Raw genomic sequence first — 17,539 nt, 5'->3', positions numbered from 1 at the left:
GGGGGGGGGTGTTCCAGGAAAAAACTTTTTTTTTTTTATATCAACTGGCTCCAGAAAGTAAAACAGATTTGTAAATTACTTCTATTAAAAAATCTTAATCCTTCCAATAATTATCAGCTGCTGAAGTTGAGTTGCTCTTTTCTGTCTGGCAACAGTGCTCTCTGCTGACATATCTGCTTGTCTCGGGAACTGCACAGAGTAGAAGAGGTTTGCTATGGGGATTTGCTTCTACTCTGGACAGTTCCCGAGACATGTGTCATCAGAGAGCACTTAGACAGAAAAGAACAACTAAGCTTCAGCAGCTCATAAGTACTGAAAAGAATTAAGAATTTTTAATAGAAATAATTTACAAATCTATTTAACTTTCTGGAGCCTGTTGATATAGAAAAAAAAAAGTTTTTTTCTGAATAACCCCTTTAAATCAACTGGTGCCAGAAAGTTAAACAGATTTGTAAATTACTTCTATTTAAAAATCTTAACCCTTCCAGTACTTATCAGCTGCTGTATGCTCCAGAGGAATTTCTTTTCTTTTTCAACTTCCTTTCTGTCTGACCACAGTGCTCTCTGCTGACACCTCTGTCCATTTTAGGAACTGTCCAGAGTAGGAGCAAATCCCCATAGCAAATCTCTCCTGCTCCAGACAGTTCCTAAAATGGACAGAGGTGTCAGCAGAGAGCAGTGTGGTCAGAAAGAAAGGAAATTCAAAAAGAAAAGAACTGTGGAGCAAACAGCAGCTGATAAGTACTGGAAGGATTAAGATTTTTAAATAGAAATAATTTACAAATCTGTTTAACTTTCTGACAACATTTGATAAAAAAATAAAAATTCCAGGGGAGAACCGACATTAAAAGGGGTACTCTGCCCCTAGACATCTTATCCCCTATCCAAAGGATGTCTGATTGCGGGTCTCCCGCCGCTGGGGACCCCTGTGATCTCAGCTGCGGCACCACAGACATCCGGTGCATGGAGCTTTACTCCATGCCGGATGACTAGCGATACGGGAAGGAGGCTCATGACGTCACGACCACGCCCCACTCATGACATCACGGTCACGCCCCCTGAATGCAAGTCTATGTGAGGGGGCATGACGTCCTCCCATAGACTTGCATTCAGGGGGCGTGGCCGTGATGTCACAAGCATCCGGGGCTGCATCCGACGCTCTAAATGAGCATCTAAATGGATAGGGGAAAAGATGACTAGGGGCGGAGTACCCCTTAAAGCTCAGAACTGAAAAGTTCACAAGAAGATCAAAGGTTTAAAACTTCAGAGAGTAAATGAAGGGCTGAAAATACCAAGCTACAAAGCTGGAAAGTAGAGAGAAGCATCTAGGGCTCCACACTGCAGAGCAGGAGAGTAAAGACGAGGTGAAAGTTTGTAAAGTATGAGAAATCCAAGGTTTATGACCTCAGAGCAAACAATTCATGTAAGATGTAAAAGGAATAAAGACTTATAGGAGGTTGTGCAGACGTTTCTGGTATCTTCTGATAAGTGAGGGGATTGCTGCCCACTGGAAGAGACTGAAGTCAAAAATGGCAAGGCAAATCCAACTCTCACTCCATCTTAATCTATAGGAGTTACAGAGGCAGCAGCCATCTTGCATGATAAGTGATCACTGCTACAAAGTTTTACAAGAAAGTGAAGAAACAAAGCAGAAAACAGTGATGGAGACGAAGGGCAGAAGAGAACACAGTACTAGAGAAGAGCAGGAGAGAACGCAGTACGAGAGAAAAGCAGGAGAGAACGCAGTACGAGAGGAGAGCAGGAGAGAACGCAGTACGAGAGGAGAGCAGGAGAGAACGCAGTACGAGAGAAGAGCAGGAGAGAACGCAGTGCGAGAGAAGAGCAGGAGAGATAGCAGTACGAAAAAAGAGAAGGCGAGAATGCAGTACGAGAGAAGAGCAGGAGAGAACGCAGTAAGAAAGAAGAGCAGGAGAGAACGCAGTACGAGAGAAAAGCAGGAGAGAACGCAGTACGAGAGGAGAGCAGGAGAGAACGCAGTACGAGAGGAGAGCAGGAGAGAACGCAGTACGAGAGAAGAGCAGGAGAGAGCGCAGTACGAGAGAAGAGCAGGAGAGAACGCAGTACGAAAAAAGAGAAGGCGAGAAAGCAGTACGAGAGAAGAGCAGGCGAGAACGCAGTACGAGAGAAGAGCAGGAGAGAACGCAGTACGAGAGAAGAGCAGGAGAGAACGCAGTACGAGAGAAGAGCAGGAAAGAACGCAGTACGAGAGAAGAGCAGGCAAGAACGCAGTACGAGAGAAGAGCAAGCGAGAACGCAGTACGAGAGGAGAGCAGGCGAGAACGCAGTACGAGAGTAGAGCAAGCGAGAACGCAGTACGAGAGGAGAGCAGGAGAGAACGCAGTACGAGAGAAGAGCAGGCGAGAACGCAGTACGAGAGAAGAGCAGGAGAGAACGCAGTACGAGAGAAGAGCAGGAGAGAACGCAGTACGAGAAAAGAGCAGGAGAGAACGCAGTACGAGAGAAGAGCAGGCGAGAACGCAGTACGAGAGAAGAGCAAGCGAGAACGCAGTACGAGAGGAGAGCAGGAGAGAACGCAGTACGAGAGAAGAGCAGGCGAGAACGCAGTACGAGAGAAAAGCAGGAGAGAACGCAGTACGAGAGAAGAGCAGGCGAGAACGCAGTACGAGAGGAGAGCAGGAGAGAACGCAGTAAGAGAGAAGAGCAGGAGAGAACGCAGTACGAGAGAAGAGCAGGCGAGAACGCAGTACGAGAGGAGAGCAGGAGAGAACGCAGTAAGAGAGAAGAGCAGGAGAGAACGCAGTGCTGTGTCTGACCTTCACATATTTGATGCTCTGATTCTGACGATCGTACCAGAAACCATAATCGATCCAAAGCCGGAGAAGCTCGAGAGGCGGCTGTGACCCGAATGAGTCCTTAGCGGGCATATTGAGATCATCCATGAAGGTCAGGAGCTGCTTGCCCCCGGCAGGGACGTAGACGCCCTTTGTTCTCTTCTCCACTCGACTCTCGATTATATTTTGTACGTTACTTGATGTGGTCTGGGAAAGAATCAGTGACACCATTGAGGAGACGTTCCGGGTCTCAAGGGTCTATATCATAGTTCTAGGATACTGACTAGATTACCTGGGCTGACATGTTCACTGTCAGTAGTGCCCACTTGTTGGCATCTAAGGACTGCAGGACACTTTGAGCGATGGAGGTCTTCCCTGTACCCACCGGCCCGACGAGCAGGACCGGGCATTGGTTTGAGACCAGAGCATTTACTATGAACTGGTAACGTACAGTGTCCACTGTTGGCACCATGATCTTGTAGAATGGGGCACTGTGAAGAGAAAGGATAGGAGGATCTCCCCGGCTCATCCAAATTGAAGTACATAAAGCTAAATCAAAGCTTGGGTACCAATTCCTTACCATTTTCAAGATTTCTGCTTGCTGTCACTGAATAGAAATGGGGTTAAAATCAGTCGCTGTGTTTATGAGCACAAATACCAGGGTAGCTGCTGCTACGGAGCCCTGAGCTGAGGGATTTTTAATCCCCTTAAAGGGGTACTCCACTGCCCCAGTGTCCAGAACATTTTGTTCCAAACGCTGGGTGCGGGCTGCGGGGGTCGTGACGTCACACACACACGCCCCTTGTGACGTCACACCACACCCCCTCAATGCAAGTCGGCCATCACGCCCCCTCCCATAGACATGAATGGCTGGGGGCGTGGCGTGACGTCACGTCCCCAGTCCCGGAAACCCAGAGGTTTCCAAAAACTGGAGACGCAGCCCCCGCATAGAATGCAGGTGCTGCAGGAAGATCGCGGGGGGTCCCAGCAGCAGGCCCCCCGCGATCAGACATCTTATCCCCTATCCTTTGGATAGGGGATAAGATGTTTTTGCCCGGAATACCCCTTTAAATGACTGTGATTCAATAAATGCAGATTCTGTATCTACAGCTTACTTGGCTGGGATTCTCCAACCCTTGGGCAGCCGGTCCTCAAAATTCAGCCAGTTCTTGCTTTTAGGATCCACAAAATATTCATACACGGTGTCCTAAAATAAGACAATAGAATTACAAGTGAATGATGCTATGCTGTAATACCAGATGTGGCATAAAAACAAGGGTGGCGCTCTTTCTGAAAAACAAAAGAAACTTCCACTTATTGCTATGCGACATGTATGAGTGCTAAAGACCTATGCTGCCCGTAGCATTACCTATATAAATTCCTCAGTAGTCTAGTGTTATTAATAGGGCGATGTCCTCTGCTGCATCATCTGCATATTATCATTGGGTGTAAAGGATGTTCAAAGAGCCTAAAGAAACACTCTGGCATATAAAGTGCGTATAAAGTGCAGCAGAAGCTATAATTAGAGAATAATGTAGAAGTTCTTGTGTATGCCTTGTGCTTACCTATTTTACCTGATGTTGCAGGCATGAGTTTTAAACCATACTGGATGTAATACCATCACTGAAATGATGTCCTAATGTTGCCTACATTTCCCATGATGCCCTCTAGTTTTGCAGATAGAGGGGGCGGAGTCTTATCACCCAAGAAGCCCTAACGGAACACCTGGAATGGGCTGTAACCCGAAAAGGTGGGACCTTCCCCTACGAGAGTTCGATTCTGAGATGGCAGAACGGATCCACCGCACAAAGGCCGCCTTGGAAGCCGGAAGCCCCTTGTGACGACCCTCTGGAATCACCCTATTCTGCCATACCCGCCTAAGATGTCTTTGGCCAGCTATGGTCACCTGCATCATATCAGGCTGAAGCAGCAGGACGAGCAGGGAAGGTGGGGGGAACCGGACACAAGGTACAAATCCAGACATTGGCCGTTGGCGGGAAGGGGTTAAAGGACATCTGCAGCGTGATTAACACTTATCCCCTATGCACAGGATAGGGGATAAGTGTTTGATCGCGGGGGGTCCGACCGCTGGGATCCCCTGTGATCTCTTGTACAGGGCCGCGGCTGTCCCGTGCAGGGGGCGTGCCAGCCGCAGCAGGACGTTGCGGCCGGCACCCCTCCTCCATACATCTCTATGGGAGAGGCGGAGAGGCAGCGTTCGTGCCTCCCCGCATCCCCCATAGAACTGTATGGGGACAGGGAGGAGACGGGGCGTCACCGTCGACATCTAAGTCGCCGCTTCGTCACCATGAGCGCTAATGGCGGCGCCCCGTTAGGGAGATCGAGGGGGGTCCCATCGGTCGGACCCCCCAGCATTCAAACACTTATCCCCTATCCTGTGGATAGGGGATCAGTGTCATACCGCTGCAGTTGTCCTTTAATGGTGCATACTCTATGCCCTGTGCCCGTTAGCCGCATATGGGGGAACAGGTAGCTCCATGCTCCTGAACCCCCACCTAAAAAACAAGAAAATAAAAAGGAGAGAAGAACCTAAAACAGGCCCTAACTATAAAATAAAAAAGAAGACAGGTCTGGAGAGAACTCCAGACGACCTGTGTCTGCCTCCTACTGACACTAAGCTAAAACTGATAAGCTCAGGGTTAGTAGGCGGGGTGTATCCTGCCAGGAGGGACCGACTCTCTTTTTGTATGCCTAGTGTCAGCCTCCTAGTGGCAGCAAGATATACCCTCACACAGTCTCTGTGTCCCCCATGGTCTCTGTGTCCCCCAATGGAGCCGACCGAGAAATAACACAATTTGTGCTGCAATTTTCAGAAAATTTAGTCAAAAACTGAAAAAATAAAAATAAAAAATGGAGCAAAAAAGGAATGTGTGCACAAAGCCTCGAAAAGGTGTATAACTAGTATATATCCTGATCCCATTTAGATAGCAGCAACAGTATACAGATAGAACTGGAGGGTAGGTGTATAACTAGTATATATCCTGATCTCATTTAGATAGCAGCAACAGTATACAGATAGAGCTGGAGGGTAGGTTTATAGCTACTATATATCCTGATCCCATAGAGACAGCAGCAGCAGTATACATATGGAGCTGGGAGAGGTGGTATATATCTACTGTATATCCTAATCCTATAAAGATAGCAGCAGCAGTATACAGATAGAGCTGGAGGGGAGATATATATAACTACTATACAGTATATCCTGATCCCATAGAGATAGCAGCAGTATACAGATAGAGCTGGAGGGGAGGTGTATAACTGCTATATATCCTAATCCCATAGCGATAGCAGCAGTATACAGATAGAGCTGGAGGGGAGGTGTATAACTACTATATATCATAATCCCATAGAGCTAGAAGCAGTATACAGATAGAGCTGGGGGGAAGGTGTAGAACTACTATATATCCTGATCCCATAGATATAGCAGCAGTATACAGATAGAGCAGGGGTGAAGGTGTATAACTACTATATATCCTGATCCCATAGAGATAGCAGCAGTATACAGATAGAGCTGGAGGGGAGGTGTATATCTACTATATATCCTGATCCCATAGAGATAACAGCAGTATACAGATAGAGCTGGAGGAGAGGTGTATAACTACTATATATCCTGATCCCATAGAGATAGCAGCAGTATACAGATAGAGCTGGGGGGAAGGTGTATAACTACTATATATCCTGATCCCATAGTGATAGCAGCAGTACACAGAAAGAGGGGGAGGGGAGGTGTATAACTACTATATATCCTAATCCCATAGAGCTAGCAGCAGTATACAGATAGAGCTGGGGGGAAGGTGTAGAACTACTATATATCCTGATCCCATAGAGATAGCGGCAGTATACACATAGAGCTGGGGTGAAGGTGTAGAACTACTATATATCCTGATCCCATAGAGATAGCAGCAGTATACAGATAGAGCTGGAGGGGAGGTATTTACTAGTTTTTCCGTTTTGCTTTTTTTTTTTACAACCGTTCTAAACGATCCGGTTTTCCAGATCTCAAATTCACCACATTTTATGAGGAAACCTTAGTAAATATGTCGCGGACGCCCCTCTTTTGCGGGGGACATGCCTCTTTCGTCAGGGCCACGGCAGTTTTTTTTGGAGTGATGGTCGGGTTTGAAGGTTTTTCTGGGTGCAAATTTTTGAGACATATGGCATTGGCCTAAATTCAGCTGCAAAACCCAACAAAAAAAACAATCGGAATACATTAGTAAATAACCTCCAATGTGTTGAGTCTACAGGAAAGGGGATGTTTGTAACGAAAGCTCGGATCGGAGCTCCGCCCATACCCCAAGGCGCTCATTAGCATAAATAGAAAAAAGCGATCTGTGGCGGAACGGCTAGGCAAATCTGGACAATGTGAGTACCGTTTTAATCAGCATCGCCCGCACTACAAGCCTGTGTGACAGGTTTAGTGCGGGTGATACTACTGACAGATTTCCTTTTAAAGGGGTACTCCACTGCCCCAGCGTTTGGAACATTTTGTTCCGTACACTGGGTGCGGGGGTTGTGGCGTCACGATCCAACTGCGGACCAATATATGGAGGGTTATTTAAACCAATTCACCAAAAGATCACCGAAGTGATCCACTAATTCCCTATATTTCCCATATATTTGTTGAAAGGTATAATCTTTATTAATTTCAAAACACCAACAAAAAAGGAGTTAAAATTTGCAGTGTATCTCTCCTCCTGTATTATTAGTTATCTGTGCCAGCCAGGCATCACCTATTATCTACCTGTGTGTACCTGCAGTGTACACACGGTTAATGGAGGAGTCTACACTGTATATTAAAAAACCTGTCCTATGCCCCCCTCGACATGTTTCGCCGCAAGACGCGGCTTTGTCAAGAGGCTTAGGGGCCCTAAGCCTCTTGACAAAGCCGCGTCTTGCGGCGAAACATGTCGAGGGGGGCATAGGACAGGTTTTTTAATATACAGTGTAGACTCCTCCATTAACCGTGTGTACACTGCAGGTACACACAGGTAGATAATAGGTGATGCCTGGCTGGCACAGATAACTAATAATACAGGAGGAGAGATACACTGCAAATTTTAACTCCTTTTTTGTTGGTGTTTTGAAATTAATAAAGATTATACCTTTCAACAAATATATGGGAAATATAGGGAATTAGTGGATCACTTCGGTGATCTTTTGGTGAATTGGTTGTGGCGTCACGCCATGCCCCCTCAATGCAAGTCTATGGGAGGGGGCGTGGCCCCCTCCCATAGACTTGCATTGAGGGGGCATGGCGTGATGTCACAAGGGGCGTGGCCATGACATCATGACCCCCCGCAGAACAAAATGTTCCGAACGCTGGGGCAGTAAAGCACCCCTTTAAATCTGGTCTGTTATAGCAGCAATCAGGCACCGGCTTAGATGAAGTACATCGGGGGGTTTAGGGGGTGCACATACGTCCTATATCCTTGCTGCTGACAAGCACTTTCTATTTTAGGATCTTTTCTAGTCACCTTGTTAGGGAAACTTCCTTCCAGCTCTCTCAGATAGTTGTCGATCTTCCTCCTTCCATCTTCATCCACAGAAGCGCAGACTGACCAGATCATGCAGAATAAGAACCAGAGCTCCACCATTCGGCTGAAGTTGTCTGGGTCGGCGGGATTCACCTGCAGGAGGACAACGGGCGGGGTGAATGAGGAACGAAACACCGGGAGTGACGGCAGCGCCGAGGAAACCTCCGCACTCACCCCATTTTCAGGTGTAGCAATGGAGTCATAGAGTTTGCAGAGAGAGATGACCCCGCTGGTTTCTTCCTGAGGGACGAGGTCCTTGCAGTTTAGTCTTTTGTAGTCTACAATGCGCTCAATATACTTGTCAAACATCCGCTGCAGTGACTCCGCTTCTGCCTGAACAGCAGGAAAAAATAAAGGTTAGAAAAGCCTGGTTCATGTAAACAGTGAGTAGACTCCAGCATGTGCTGATATAGTGTAACACCGTAATGTATATGGTAAAATGCAGGACACAGAGATGAAGGAAAAACACCATCTCCTTCAATGAAATGCTAATAAGATGGTATAATAATAATAATAATAGATGATATAATAATAATAAGATGGTAAAATAATAATAATAAGATGGTAAAAAAATAATAAGATGGTATAATAATAATAAGATGATATAATAATAATAATAAGATGGTATAATAATAATATGGTATAATAATAATAATAGATGATATAATAATAATAAGATGGTATAATAATAATAATAAGATGGTATATTAATAATAATAATAATAATAATAGATGATATAATAATAATAAGATGGTATAAAAATTATAATAATATGGTATAATAATAATAATAATATGGTATAATAATAATAATATGGTATAATAATAATAATAAGATGGTATAATAATAATAAGATTATATAATAATAATAATATGGTATAATAATAAGATGATATAATAATAATAAGATGGTATAATAATAAGATGATATAATAATAATAATATGGTATAATAATAATAAGATGGTATAATAATAATAAGATGGCATAATAATAATAATAATAATAGATGATATAATAATAATAAGATGGTATAATAATAATAAGATTATATAATAATAATAATAATAATATGGTATAATAATAATAATATGGTAAAATAATAATAATAATAGATGATATAATAATAATAAGATGGTATAATAATAATAAGATGATATAATAATAATAATATGGTATGATAATAATAATATGGTATAATAATAATAATAATATGGTATAATAATAATAATAATAGATGATATAATAATAATATGGTATAATAATAATAAGACTATATAATAATAATAATAATATGGTATAATAATAAGATGATATAATAATAATAATATGGTATGATAATAATAATAATATGGTATAATAATAATAATATGGTATAATAATAATAATAATAAGATGGTATAATAATAATATGGTATAATAATAATAATATGGTATAATAATAATAATAAGATGGTATAATAATAATAATAATAATATGGTATAATAATAATAATAAGATGGTATAATAATAATAATAATATGGTATAATAATAATAATATGGTATAATAATAATAATAATAAGATGGTATAATCATAATAATAATATGGTATAATAATAGATGATATAATAATAATATGGTATAATAATAATAATATGGTATAATAATAATAATAATAATATGGTATAATAATAGATGATATAATAATAAGATGATATAATAATAATATGGTATGATAATAATAATAATATGGTATAATAATAATAGATGATATAATAATAATAATAATATGGTATAATAATAATAAGATGGTATAATAATAATAATATGGTATAATAATAATAATAATAATATGGTATAATAATAGATGATATAATAATAAGATGATATAATAATAATATGGTATGATAATAATAATAATATGGTATAATAATAATAGATGATATAATAATAATAATATGGTATAATAATAATAATATGGTATAATAATAATAATAATATAAGATGGTATAATAATAATAATAATATGGTATAATAATAAGATGGTATAATAATAATAATAATACTAATAATAAGATGGTATAATAATAATAATAATAGGATGGACTGTTACCTTTCCTCTCTTCCCCAGCCAGGACTGGACATACGGCTTCCACCCGAGGCTGGTGTAGTCCGTGTAGACCATACCACATCGTGATACTGTAGCTGGAGACGCAACTGCAAGATCAGCGACTTCAAACAACAACGACACCTGCAAGAATGGAAAGAGTCGGGAGATGACGGCTCTACAAGGTGCAGGGTGGATTGTCAGCTCAGGGGTCGGAGTACACTTACCTGCTCAGGCATGGCTATCCTCTCCCCATTAATGAGAGTCAGGACCTTGTTGTCGTCCATCACAGAATTCATGCTCTCGATCCACAGAGTGTCCACAGGGCCATCAAACACGATCCACTTCTCATCTGGCTTTTCATCTGTAGGAACAATTCCGGCAATGATCCTGCTCTGTGTATTGTATCACAGTCTGTATGTATTTCCCTTATCTCTCTCTCTATTACATGCCTCAGCTATCCTCATCAATATATACAAGGCACCATCTCTGCACAGTATACAACCATGGTCTTATCACTCTGTAACACACTTATACACTCTCTGTATTGTACAGCCCCTGCTTATACACTCTCTGTATTGTACAGCCCCTGCTTATACACTCTCTGTATTGTACATTCCCCTGCTTATACACTCTCTGTATTGTACAGCCCCTGCTTATACACTCTCTGTATTGTACAGCCCCTGCTTATACACTCTCTGTATTGTACATTCCTCTGCTTATACACTCTCTGTATTGTACAGCCCCTGCTTATACACTCTCTGTATTGTACAGCCCCTGCTTATACACTCTCTGTATTGTACATTCCTCTGCTTATACACTCTCTGTATTGTACATTCTCCTGCTTATACGCTCTCTGTATTGTACAGCCCCTGCTTATACACTCTCTGTATTGTACAGCCCCTGCTTATACACTCTCTGTATTGTACAGCCCCTGCTTACACGCTCTCTGTATTGTATATTCCCCTGCTTACACACTCTCTGTATTGTACAGCCCCTGCTTATACACTCTCTGTATTGTACAGCCCCTGCTTATACACTCTCTGTATTGTACATTCCCCTGCTTATACACTCTCTGTATTGTACAGCCCCTGCTTATACACTCTCTGTATTGTACATTCCTCTGCTTATACACTCTCTGTATTGTACAGCCCCTGCTTATACACTCTCTGTATTGTACAGCCCCTGCTTATACACTCTCTGTATTGTACATTCCTCTGCTTATACACTCTCTGTATTGTACATTCCCCTGCTTATACGCTCTCTGTATTGTACATTCCCCTGCTTACACGCTCTCTGTATTGTATATTCCCCTGCTTACACACTCTCTGTATTGTACAGCCCCTGCTTATACACTCTCTGTATTGTACAGCCCCTGCTTATACACTCTCTGTATTGTACAGCCCCTGCTTATACACTCTCTGTATTGTACAGCCCCTGCTTATACACTCTCTGTATTGTACATTCCTCTGCTTATACACTCTCTGTATTGTACATTCCTCTTCTTATACACTCTCTGTATTGTACATTCCTCTTCTTATACACTCTCTGTATTGTACATTCCTCTGCTTATACACTCTCTGTATTGTACAGCCCCTGCTTATACACTCTCTGTATTGTACATTCCTCTGCTTATACACTCTCTGTATTGTACATTCCCCTGCTTACACACTCTCTGTATTGTACATTCCTCTGCTTATACACTCTCTGTATTGTACAGCCCCTGCTTATACACTCTCTGTATTGTACATTCCTCTGCTTATACACTCTCTGTATTGTACATTCCTCTGCTTATACACTCTCTGTATTGTACAGCCCCTGCTTATACACTCTCTGTATTGTACATTCCTCTTCTTATACACTCTCTGTATTGTACATTCCTCTTCTTATACACTCTCTGTATTGTACATTCCTCTGCTTATACACTCTCTGTATTGTACAGCCCCTGCTTATACACTCTCTGTATTGTACATTCCTCTGCTTATACACTCTCTGTATTGTACATTCCCCTGCTTACACACTCTCTGTATTGTACATTCCTCTGCTTATACACTCTCTGTATTGTACAGCCCCTGCTTATACACTCTCTGTATTGTACATTCCTCTGCTTATACACTCTCTGTATTGTACATTCCTCTGCTTATACACTCTCTGTATTGTACATTCCTCTTCTTATACACTCTCTGTATTGTACATTCCTCTTCTTATACACTCTCTGTATTGTACATTCCTCTGCTTATACACTCTCTGTATTGTACAGCCCCTGCTTATACACTCTCTGTATTGTACATTCCTCTGCTTATACACTCTCTGTATTGTACATTCCCCTGCTTACACACTCTCTGTATTGTACATTCCTCTGCTTATACACTCTCTGTATTGTACAGCCCCTGCTTATACACTCTCTGTATTGTACATTCCTCTGCTTATACACTCTCTGTATTGTACATTCCTCTGCTTATACACTCTCTGTATTGTACAGCCCCTGCTTATACACTCTCTGTATTGTACATTCCTCTGCTTATACACTCTCTGTATTGTACATTCCTCTGCTTATACACTCTCTGTATTGTACAGCCCCTGCTTATACACTCTCTGTATTGTACATTCCTCTGCTTATACACTCTCTGTATTGTACAGCCCCTGCTTATACACTCTCTGTATTGTACAGCCCCTGCTTATACACTCTCTGTATTGTACATTCCCCTGCTTATACACTCTCTGTATTGTACATTCCTCTGCTTATACACTCTCTGTATTGTACATTCCTCTGCTTATACACTCTCTGTATTGTACATTCCTCTGCTTATACACTCTCTGTATTGTACATTCCTCTGCTTATACACTCTCTGTATTGTACATTCCCCTGCTTATACACTCTCTGTATTGTACAGCCCCTGCTTATACACTCTCTGTATTGTACATTCCTCTGCTTATACACTCTCTGTATTGTACATTCCTCTGCTTATACACTCTCTGTATTGTACAGCCCCTGCTTATACACTCTCTGTATTGTACATTCCTCTGCTTATACACTCTCTGTATTGTACAGCCCCTGCTTATACACTCTCTGTATTGTACAGCCCCTGCTTATACACTCTCTGTATTTTACATTCCTCTGCTTATACACTCTCTGTATTGTACATTCTCCTGCTTATACACTCTCTGTATTGTACAGCCCCTGCTTATACACTCTCTGTATTTTACATTCCTCTGCTTATACACTCTCTGTATTGTACATTATCCTGCTTATACACTCTCTGTATTGTACATTCCTCTGCTTATACACTCTCTGTATTGTACAGCCCCTGCTTATACACTCTCTGTATTGTACATTCCTCTTCTTATACACTCTCTGTATTGTACATTCCCCTTCTTATACACTCTCTGTATTGTACATTCCTCTGCTTATACACTCTCTGTATTGTACATTCCTCTGCTTACACACTCTCTGTATTGTACATTCCTCTGCTTATACACTCTCTGTATTGTACAGCCCCTGCTTATACACTCTCTGTATTGTACAGCCCCTGCTTATACACTCTCTGTATTGTACATTCCCCTGCTTACACACTCTCTGTATTGTACATTCCTCTGCTTATACACTCTCTGTATTGTACATTCTCCTGCTTACACACTCTCTGTATTGTACATTCCCCTGCTTACACACTCTCTGTATTGTACATTCCTCTGCTTATACACTCTCTGTATTGTACATTATCCTGCTTATACACTCTCTGTATTGTACATTCCTCTGCTTATACACTCTCTGTATTGTACAGCCCCTGCTTATACACTCTCTGTATTGTACATTCCTCTTCTTATACACTCTCTGTATTGTACATTCCCCTTCTTATACACTCTCTGTATTGTACATTCCTCTGCTTATACACTCTCTGTATTGTACATTCCTCTGCTTATACACTCTCTGTATTGTACAGCCCCTGCTTATACACTCTCTGTATTGTACATTCTCCTGCTTACACACTCTCTGTATTGTACATTCCCCTGCTTACACACTCTCTGTATTGTACATTCTCCTGCTTACACACTCTCTGTATTGTACATTCTCCTGCTTACACACTCTCTGTATTGTACATTCCTCTGCTTATACACTCTCTGTATTGTACAGCCCCTGCTTATACACTCTCTGTATTGTACATTCCTCTGCTTATACACTCTCTGTATTGTACATTCCCCATCTTATACACTCTCTGTATTGTACATTCCTCTGCTTATACACTCTCTGTATTGTACATTCCTCTTCTTACACACTCTCTGTATTGTACATTCCCCATCTTATACACTCTCTGTATTGTACATTCCCCATCTTATACACTCTCTGTATTGTACATTCCTCTGCTTACACACTCTCTGTATTGTACAGCTCCTGCTTATACACTCTCTGTATTGTACATTCCTCTGCTTATACACTCTCTGTATTGTACATTCCCCATCTTATACACTCTCTGTATTGTACATTCCTCTGCTTACACACTCTCTGTATTGTACATTCCCCATCTTATACACTCTCTGTATTGTACATTCCTCTGCTTACACACTCTCTGTATTGTACATTCCCCATCTTATACACTCTCTGTATTGTACATTCCTCTGCTTACACACTCTCTGTATTGTACAGCTCCTGCTTATACACTCTCTGTATTGTACAGCCCCTGCTTATACACTCTCTGTATTGTACATGCCCCTGCTTACACACTCTCTGTATTGTACATTCCTCTTCTTACACTCTCTGTATTGTACATTCCTCTGCTTATACACTCTCTGTATTGTACAGCCCCTGCTTACACACTCTCTGTATTGTACATTCCTCTGCTTATACACTCTCTGTATTGTACATTCTCCTGCTTACACACTCTCTGTATTGTACATTCCTCTGCTTACACACTCTCTGTATTGTACATTCCCCTGCTTATACACTCTCTGTATTGTACATTCCTCTGCTTACACACTCTCTGTATTGTACAGCTCCTGCTTACACACTCTCTGTATTGTACATTCCTCTGCTTACACACTCTCTGTATTGTACATTCCCCTGCTTATACACTCTCTGTATTGTACATTCCTCTGCTTATACACTCTCTGTATTGTACAGCTCCTGCTTATACACTCTCTGTATTGTACAGCCCCTGCTTACACACTCTCTGTATTGTACATTCCCCTGCTTACACACTCTCTGTATTGTACATTCCTCTGCTTATACACTCTCTGTATTGTACAGCCCCTGCTTATACACTCTCTGTATTGTACATTCCTCTTCTTATACACTCTCTGTATTGTACATTCCCCTGCTTATACACTCTCTGTATTGTACATTCCTCTGCTTATACACTCTCTGTATTGTACATTCCTCTGCTTATACACTCTCTGTATTGTACATTCTCCTGCTTACACACTCTCTGTATTGTACATTCCTCTGCTTACACACTCTCTGTATTGTACATTCCCCTGCTTACACACTCTCTGTATTGTACATTCCTCTGCTTATACACTCTCTGTATTGTACATTCTCCTGCTTACACACTCTCTGTATTGTACATTCCTCTGCTTATACACTCTCTGTATTGTACAGCTCCTGCTTATACACTCTCTGTATTGTACATTCCTCTTCTTATACACTCTCTGTATTGTACATTCCTCTTCTTATACACTCTCTGTATTATACATTCCTCTTCTTATACACTCTCTGTATTGTACATTCCTCTTCTTATACACTCTCTGTATTGTACATTCCTCTTCTTATACACTCTCTGTATTGTACATTCCCCTGCTTATACACTCTCTGTATTGTACAGCCCCTGCTTATACACTCTCTGTATTGTACATTCCTCTTCTTATACACTCTCTGTATTGTACATTCCTCTTCTTATACACTCTCTGTATTGTACATTCCTCTTCTTATACACTCTCTGTATTGTACATTCCTCTTCTTATACACTCTCTGTATTGTACATTCCTCTTCTTATACACTCTCTGTATTGTACAGCCCCTGCTTATACACTCTCTGTATTGTAGATTCCCCTGCATACACACTCTCTGTATTGTACATTCCTCTTCTTATACACTCTCTGTATTGTACATTCCTCTTCTTATACACTCTCTGTATTGTACATTCCTCTTCTTATACACTCTCTGTATTGTACATTCCTTTTCTTATACACTCTCTGTATTGTACATTTCTCTGCTTATACACTCTCTGTATTGTACATTCCTCTTCTTATACACTCTCTGTATTGTACATTCCTCTTCTTATACACTCTCTGTATTATACATTCCTCTTCTTATACACTCTCTGTATTGTACATTCCTCTTCTTATACACTCTCTATATTGTACATTCCTCTTCTTATACACTCTCTGTATTGTACATTCCTCTGCTTATACACTCTCTGTATTGTACATTCCTCTTCTTATACACTCTCTGTATTATACATTCCTCTTCTTATACACTCTCTGTATTGTACATTCCTCTTCTTATACACTCTCTATATTGTACATTCCTCTTCTTATACACTCTCTGTATTGTACATTCCTCTTCTTATACACTCTCTGTATTATACATTCCTCTTCTTATACACTCTCTGTATTGTACATTCCTCTTCTTATACACTCTCTATATTGTACATTCCTCTTCTTATACACTCTCTGTATTGTACATTCCTCTTCTTATACACTCTCTATATTGTACATTCCTCTTCTTATACACTCTCTGTATTGTACATTCCTCTGCTTATACACTCTCTGTATTGTACAGCCCCTGCTTATACACTCTCTGTATTGTACATTCCTCTGCTTATACACTCTCTGTATTGTACATTCCCCTGCTTATACACTCTCTGTATTGTACATTCCTCTGCTTATACACTCTCTGTATTGTACAGCCCCTGCTTATACACTCTCTGTATTGTACATTCCTCTGCTTATACACTCTCTGTATTGTACAGCCCCTGCTTATACACTCTCTGTATTGTACAGCTCCTGCTTATACACTCTCTGTATTGTACATTCCTCTTCTTATACACTCTCTGTATTATACATTCCTCTTCTTATACACTCTCTGTA

General features: G+C 41.0%; 1 protein-coding gene across 1 annotated transcript in view; it reads right to left on the bottom strand.

Moving 5' to 3' along the window:
• Nucleotides 1-17,539, bottom strand: part of DNAH2 (dynein axonemal heavy chain 2) — a 243,720-nt gene that overhangs the window by 68,576 nt on the left and 157,605 nt on the right. Inside the window, exons 44-50 of the mRNA XM_056570087.1 lie at nt 10,685-10,821; nt 10,464-10,601; nt 8,543-8,701; nt 8,309-8,461; nt 3,929-4,020; nt 3,106-3,304; nt 2,796-3,020 (exon numbers count right to left, since the gene is read on the bottom strand). Coding sequence (XP_056426062.1) covers nt 2,796-3,020; nt 3,106-3,304; nt 3,929-4,020; nt 8,309-8,461; nt 8,543-8,701; nt 10,464-10,601; nt 10,685-10,821 — 1,103 coding nt within the window. The remainder of the gene's footprint in view (nt 1-2,795; nt 3,021-3,105; nt 3,305-3,928; nt 4,021-8,308; nt 8,462-8,542; nt 8,702-10,463; nt 10,602-10,684; nt 10,822-17,539) is intronic.

The sequence above is a fragment of the Hyla sarda genome, chromosome 4 (genome assembly GCF_029499605.1).
Source record: "Hyla sarda isolate aHylSar1 chromosome 4, aHylSar1.hap1, whole genome shotgun sequence".
Lineage (NCBI taxonomy): Eukaryota > Metazoa > Chordata > Amphibia > Anura > Hylidae > Hyla > Hyla sarda.
Note: the sequence above shows the minus strand (reverse complement) of the source record. Positions and strands in the feature narration are given on the sequence as shown.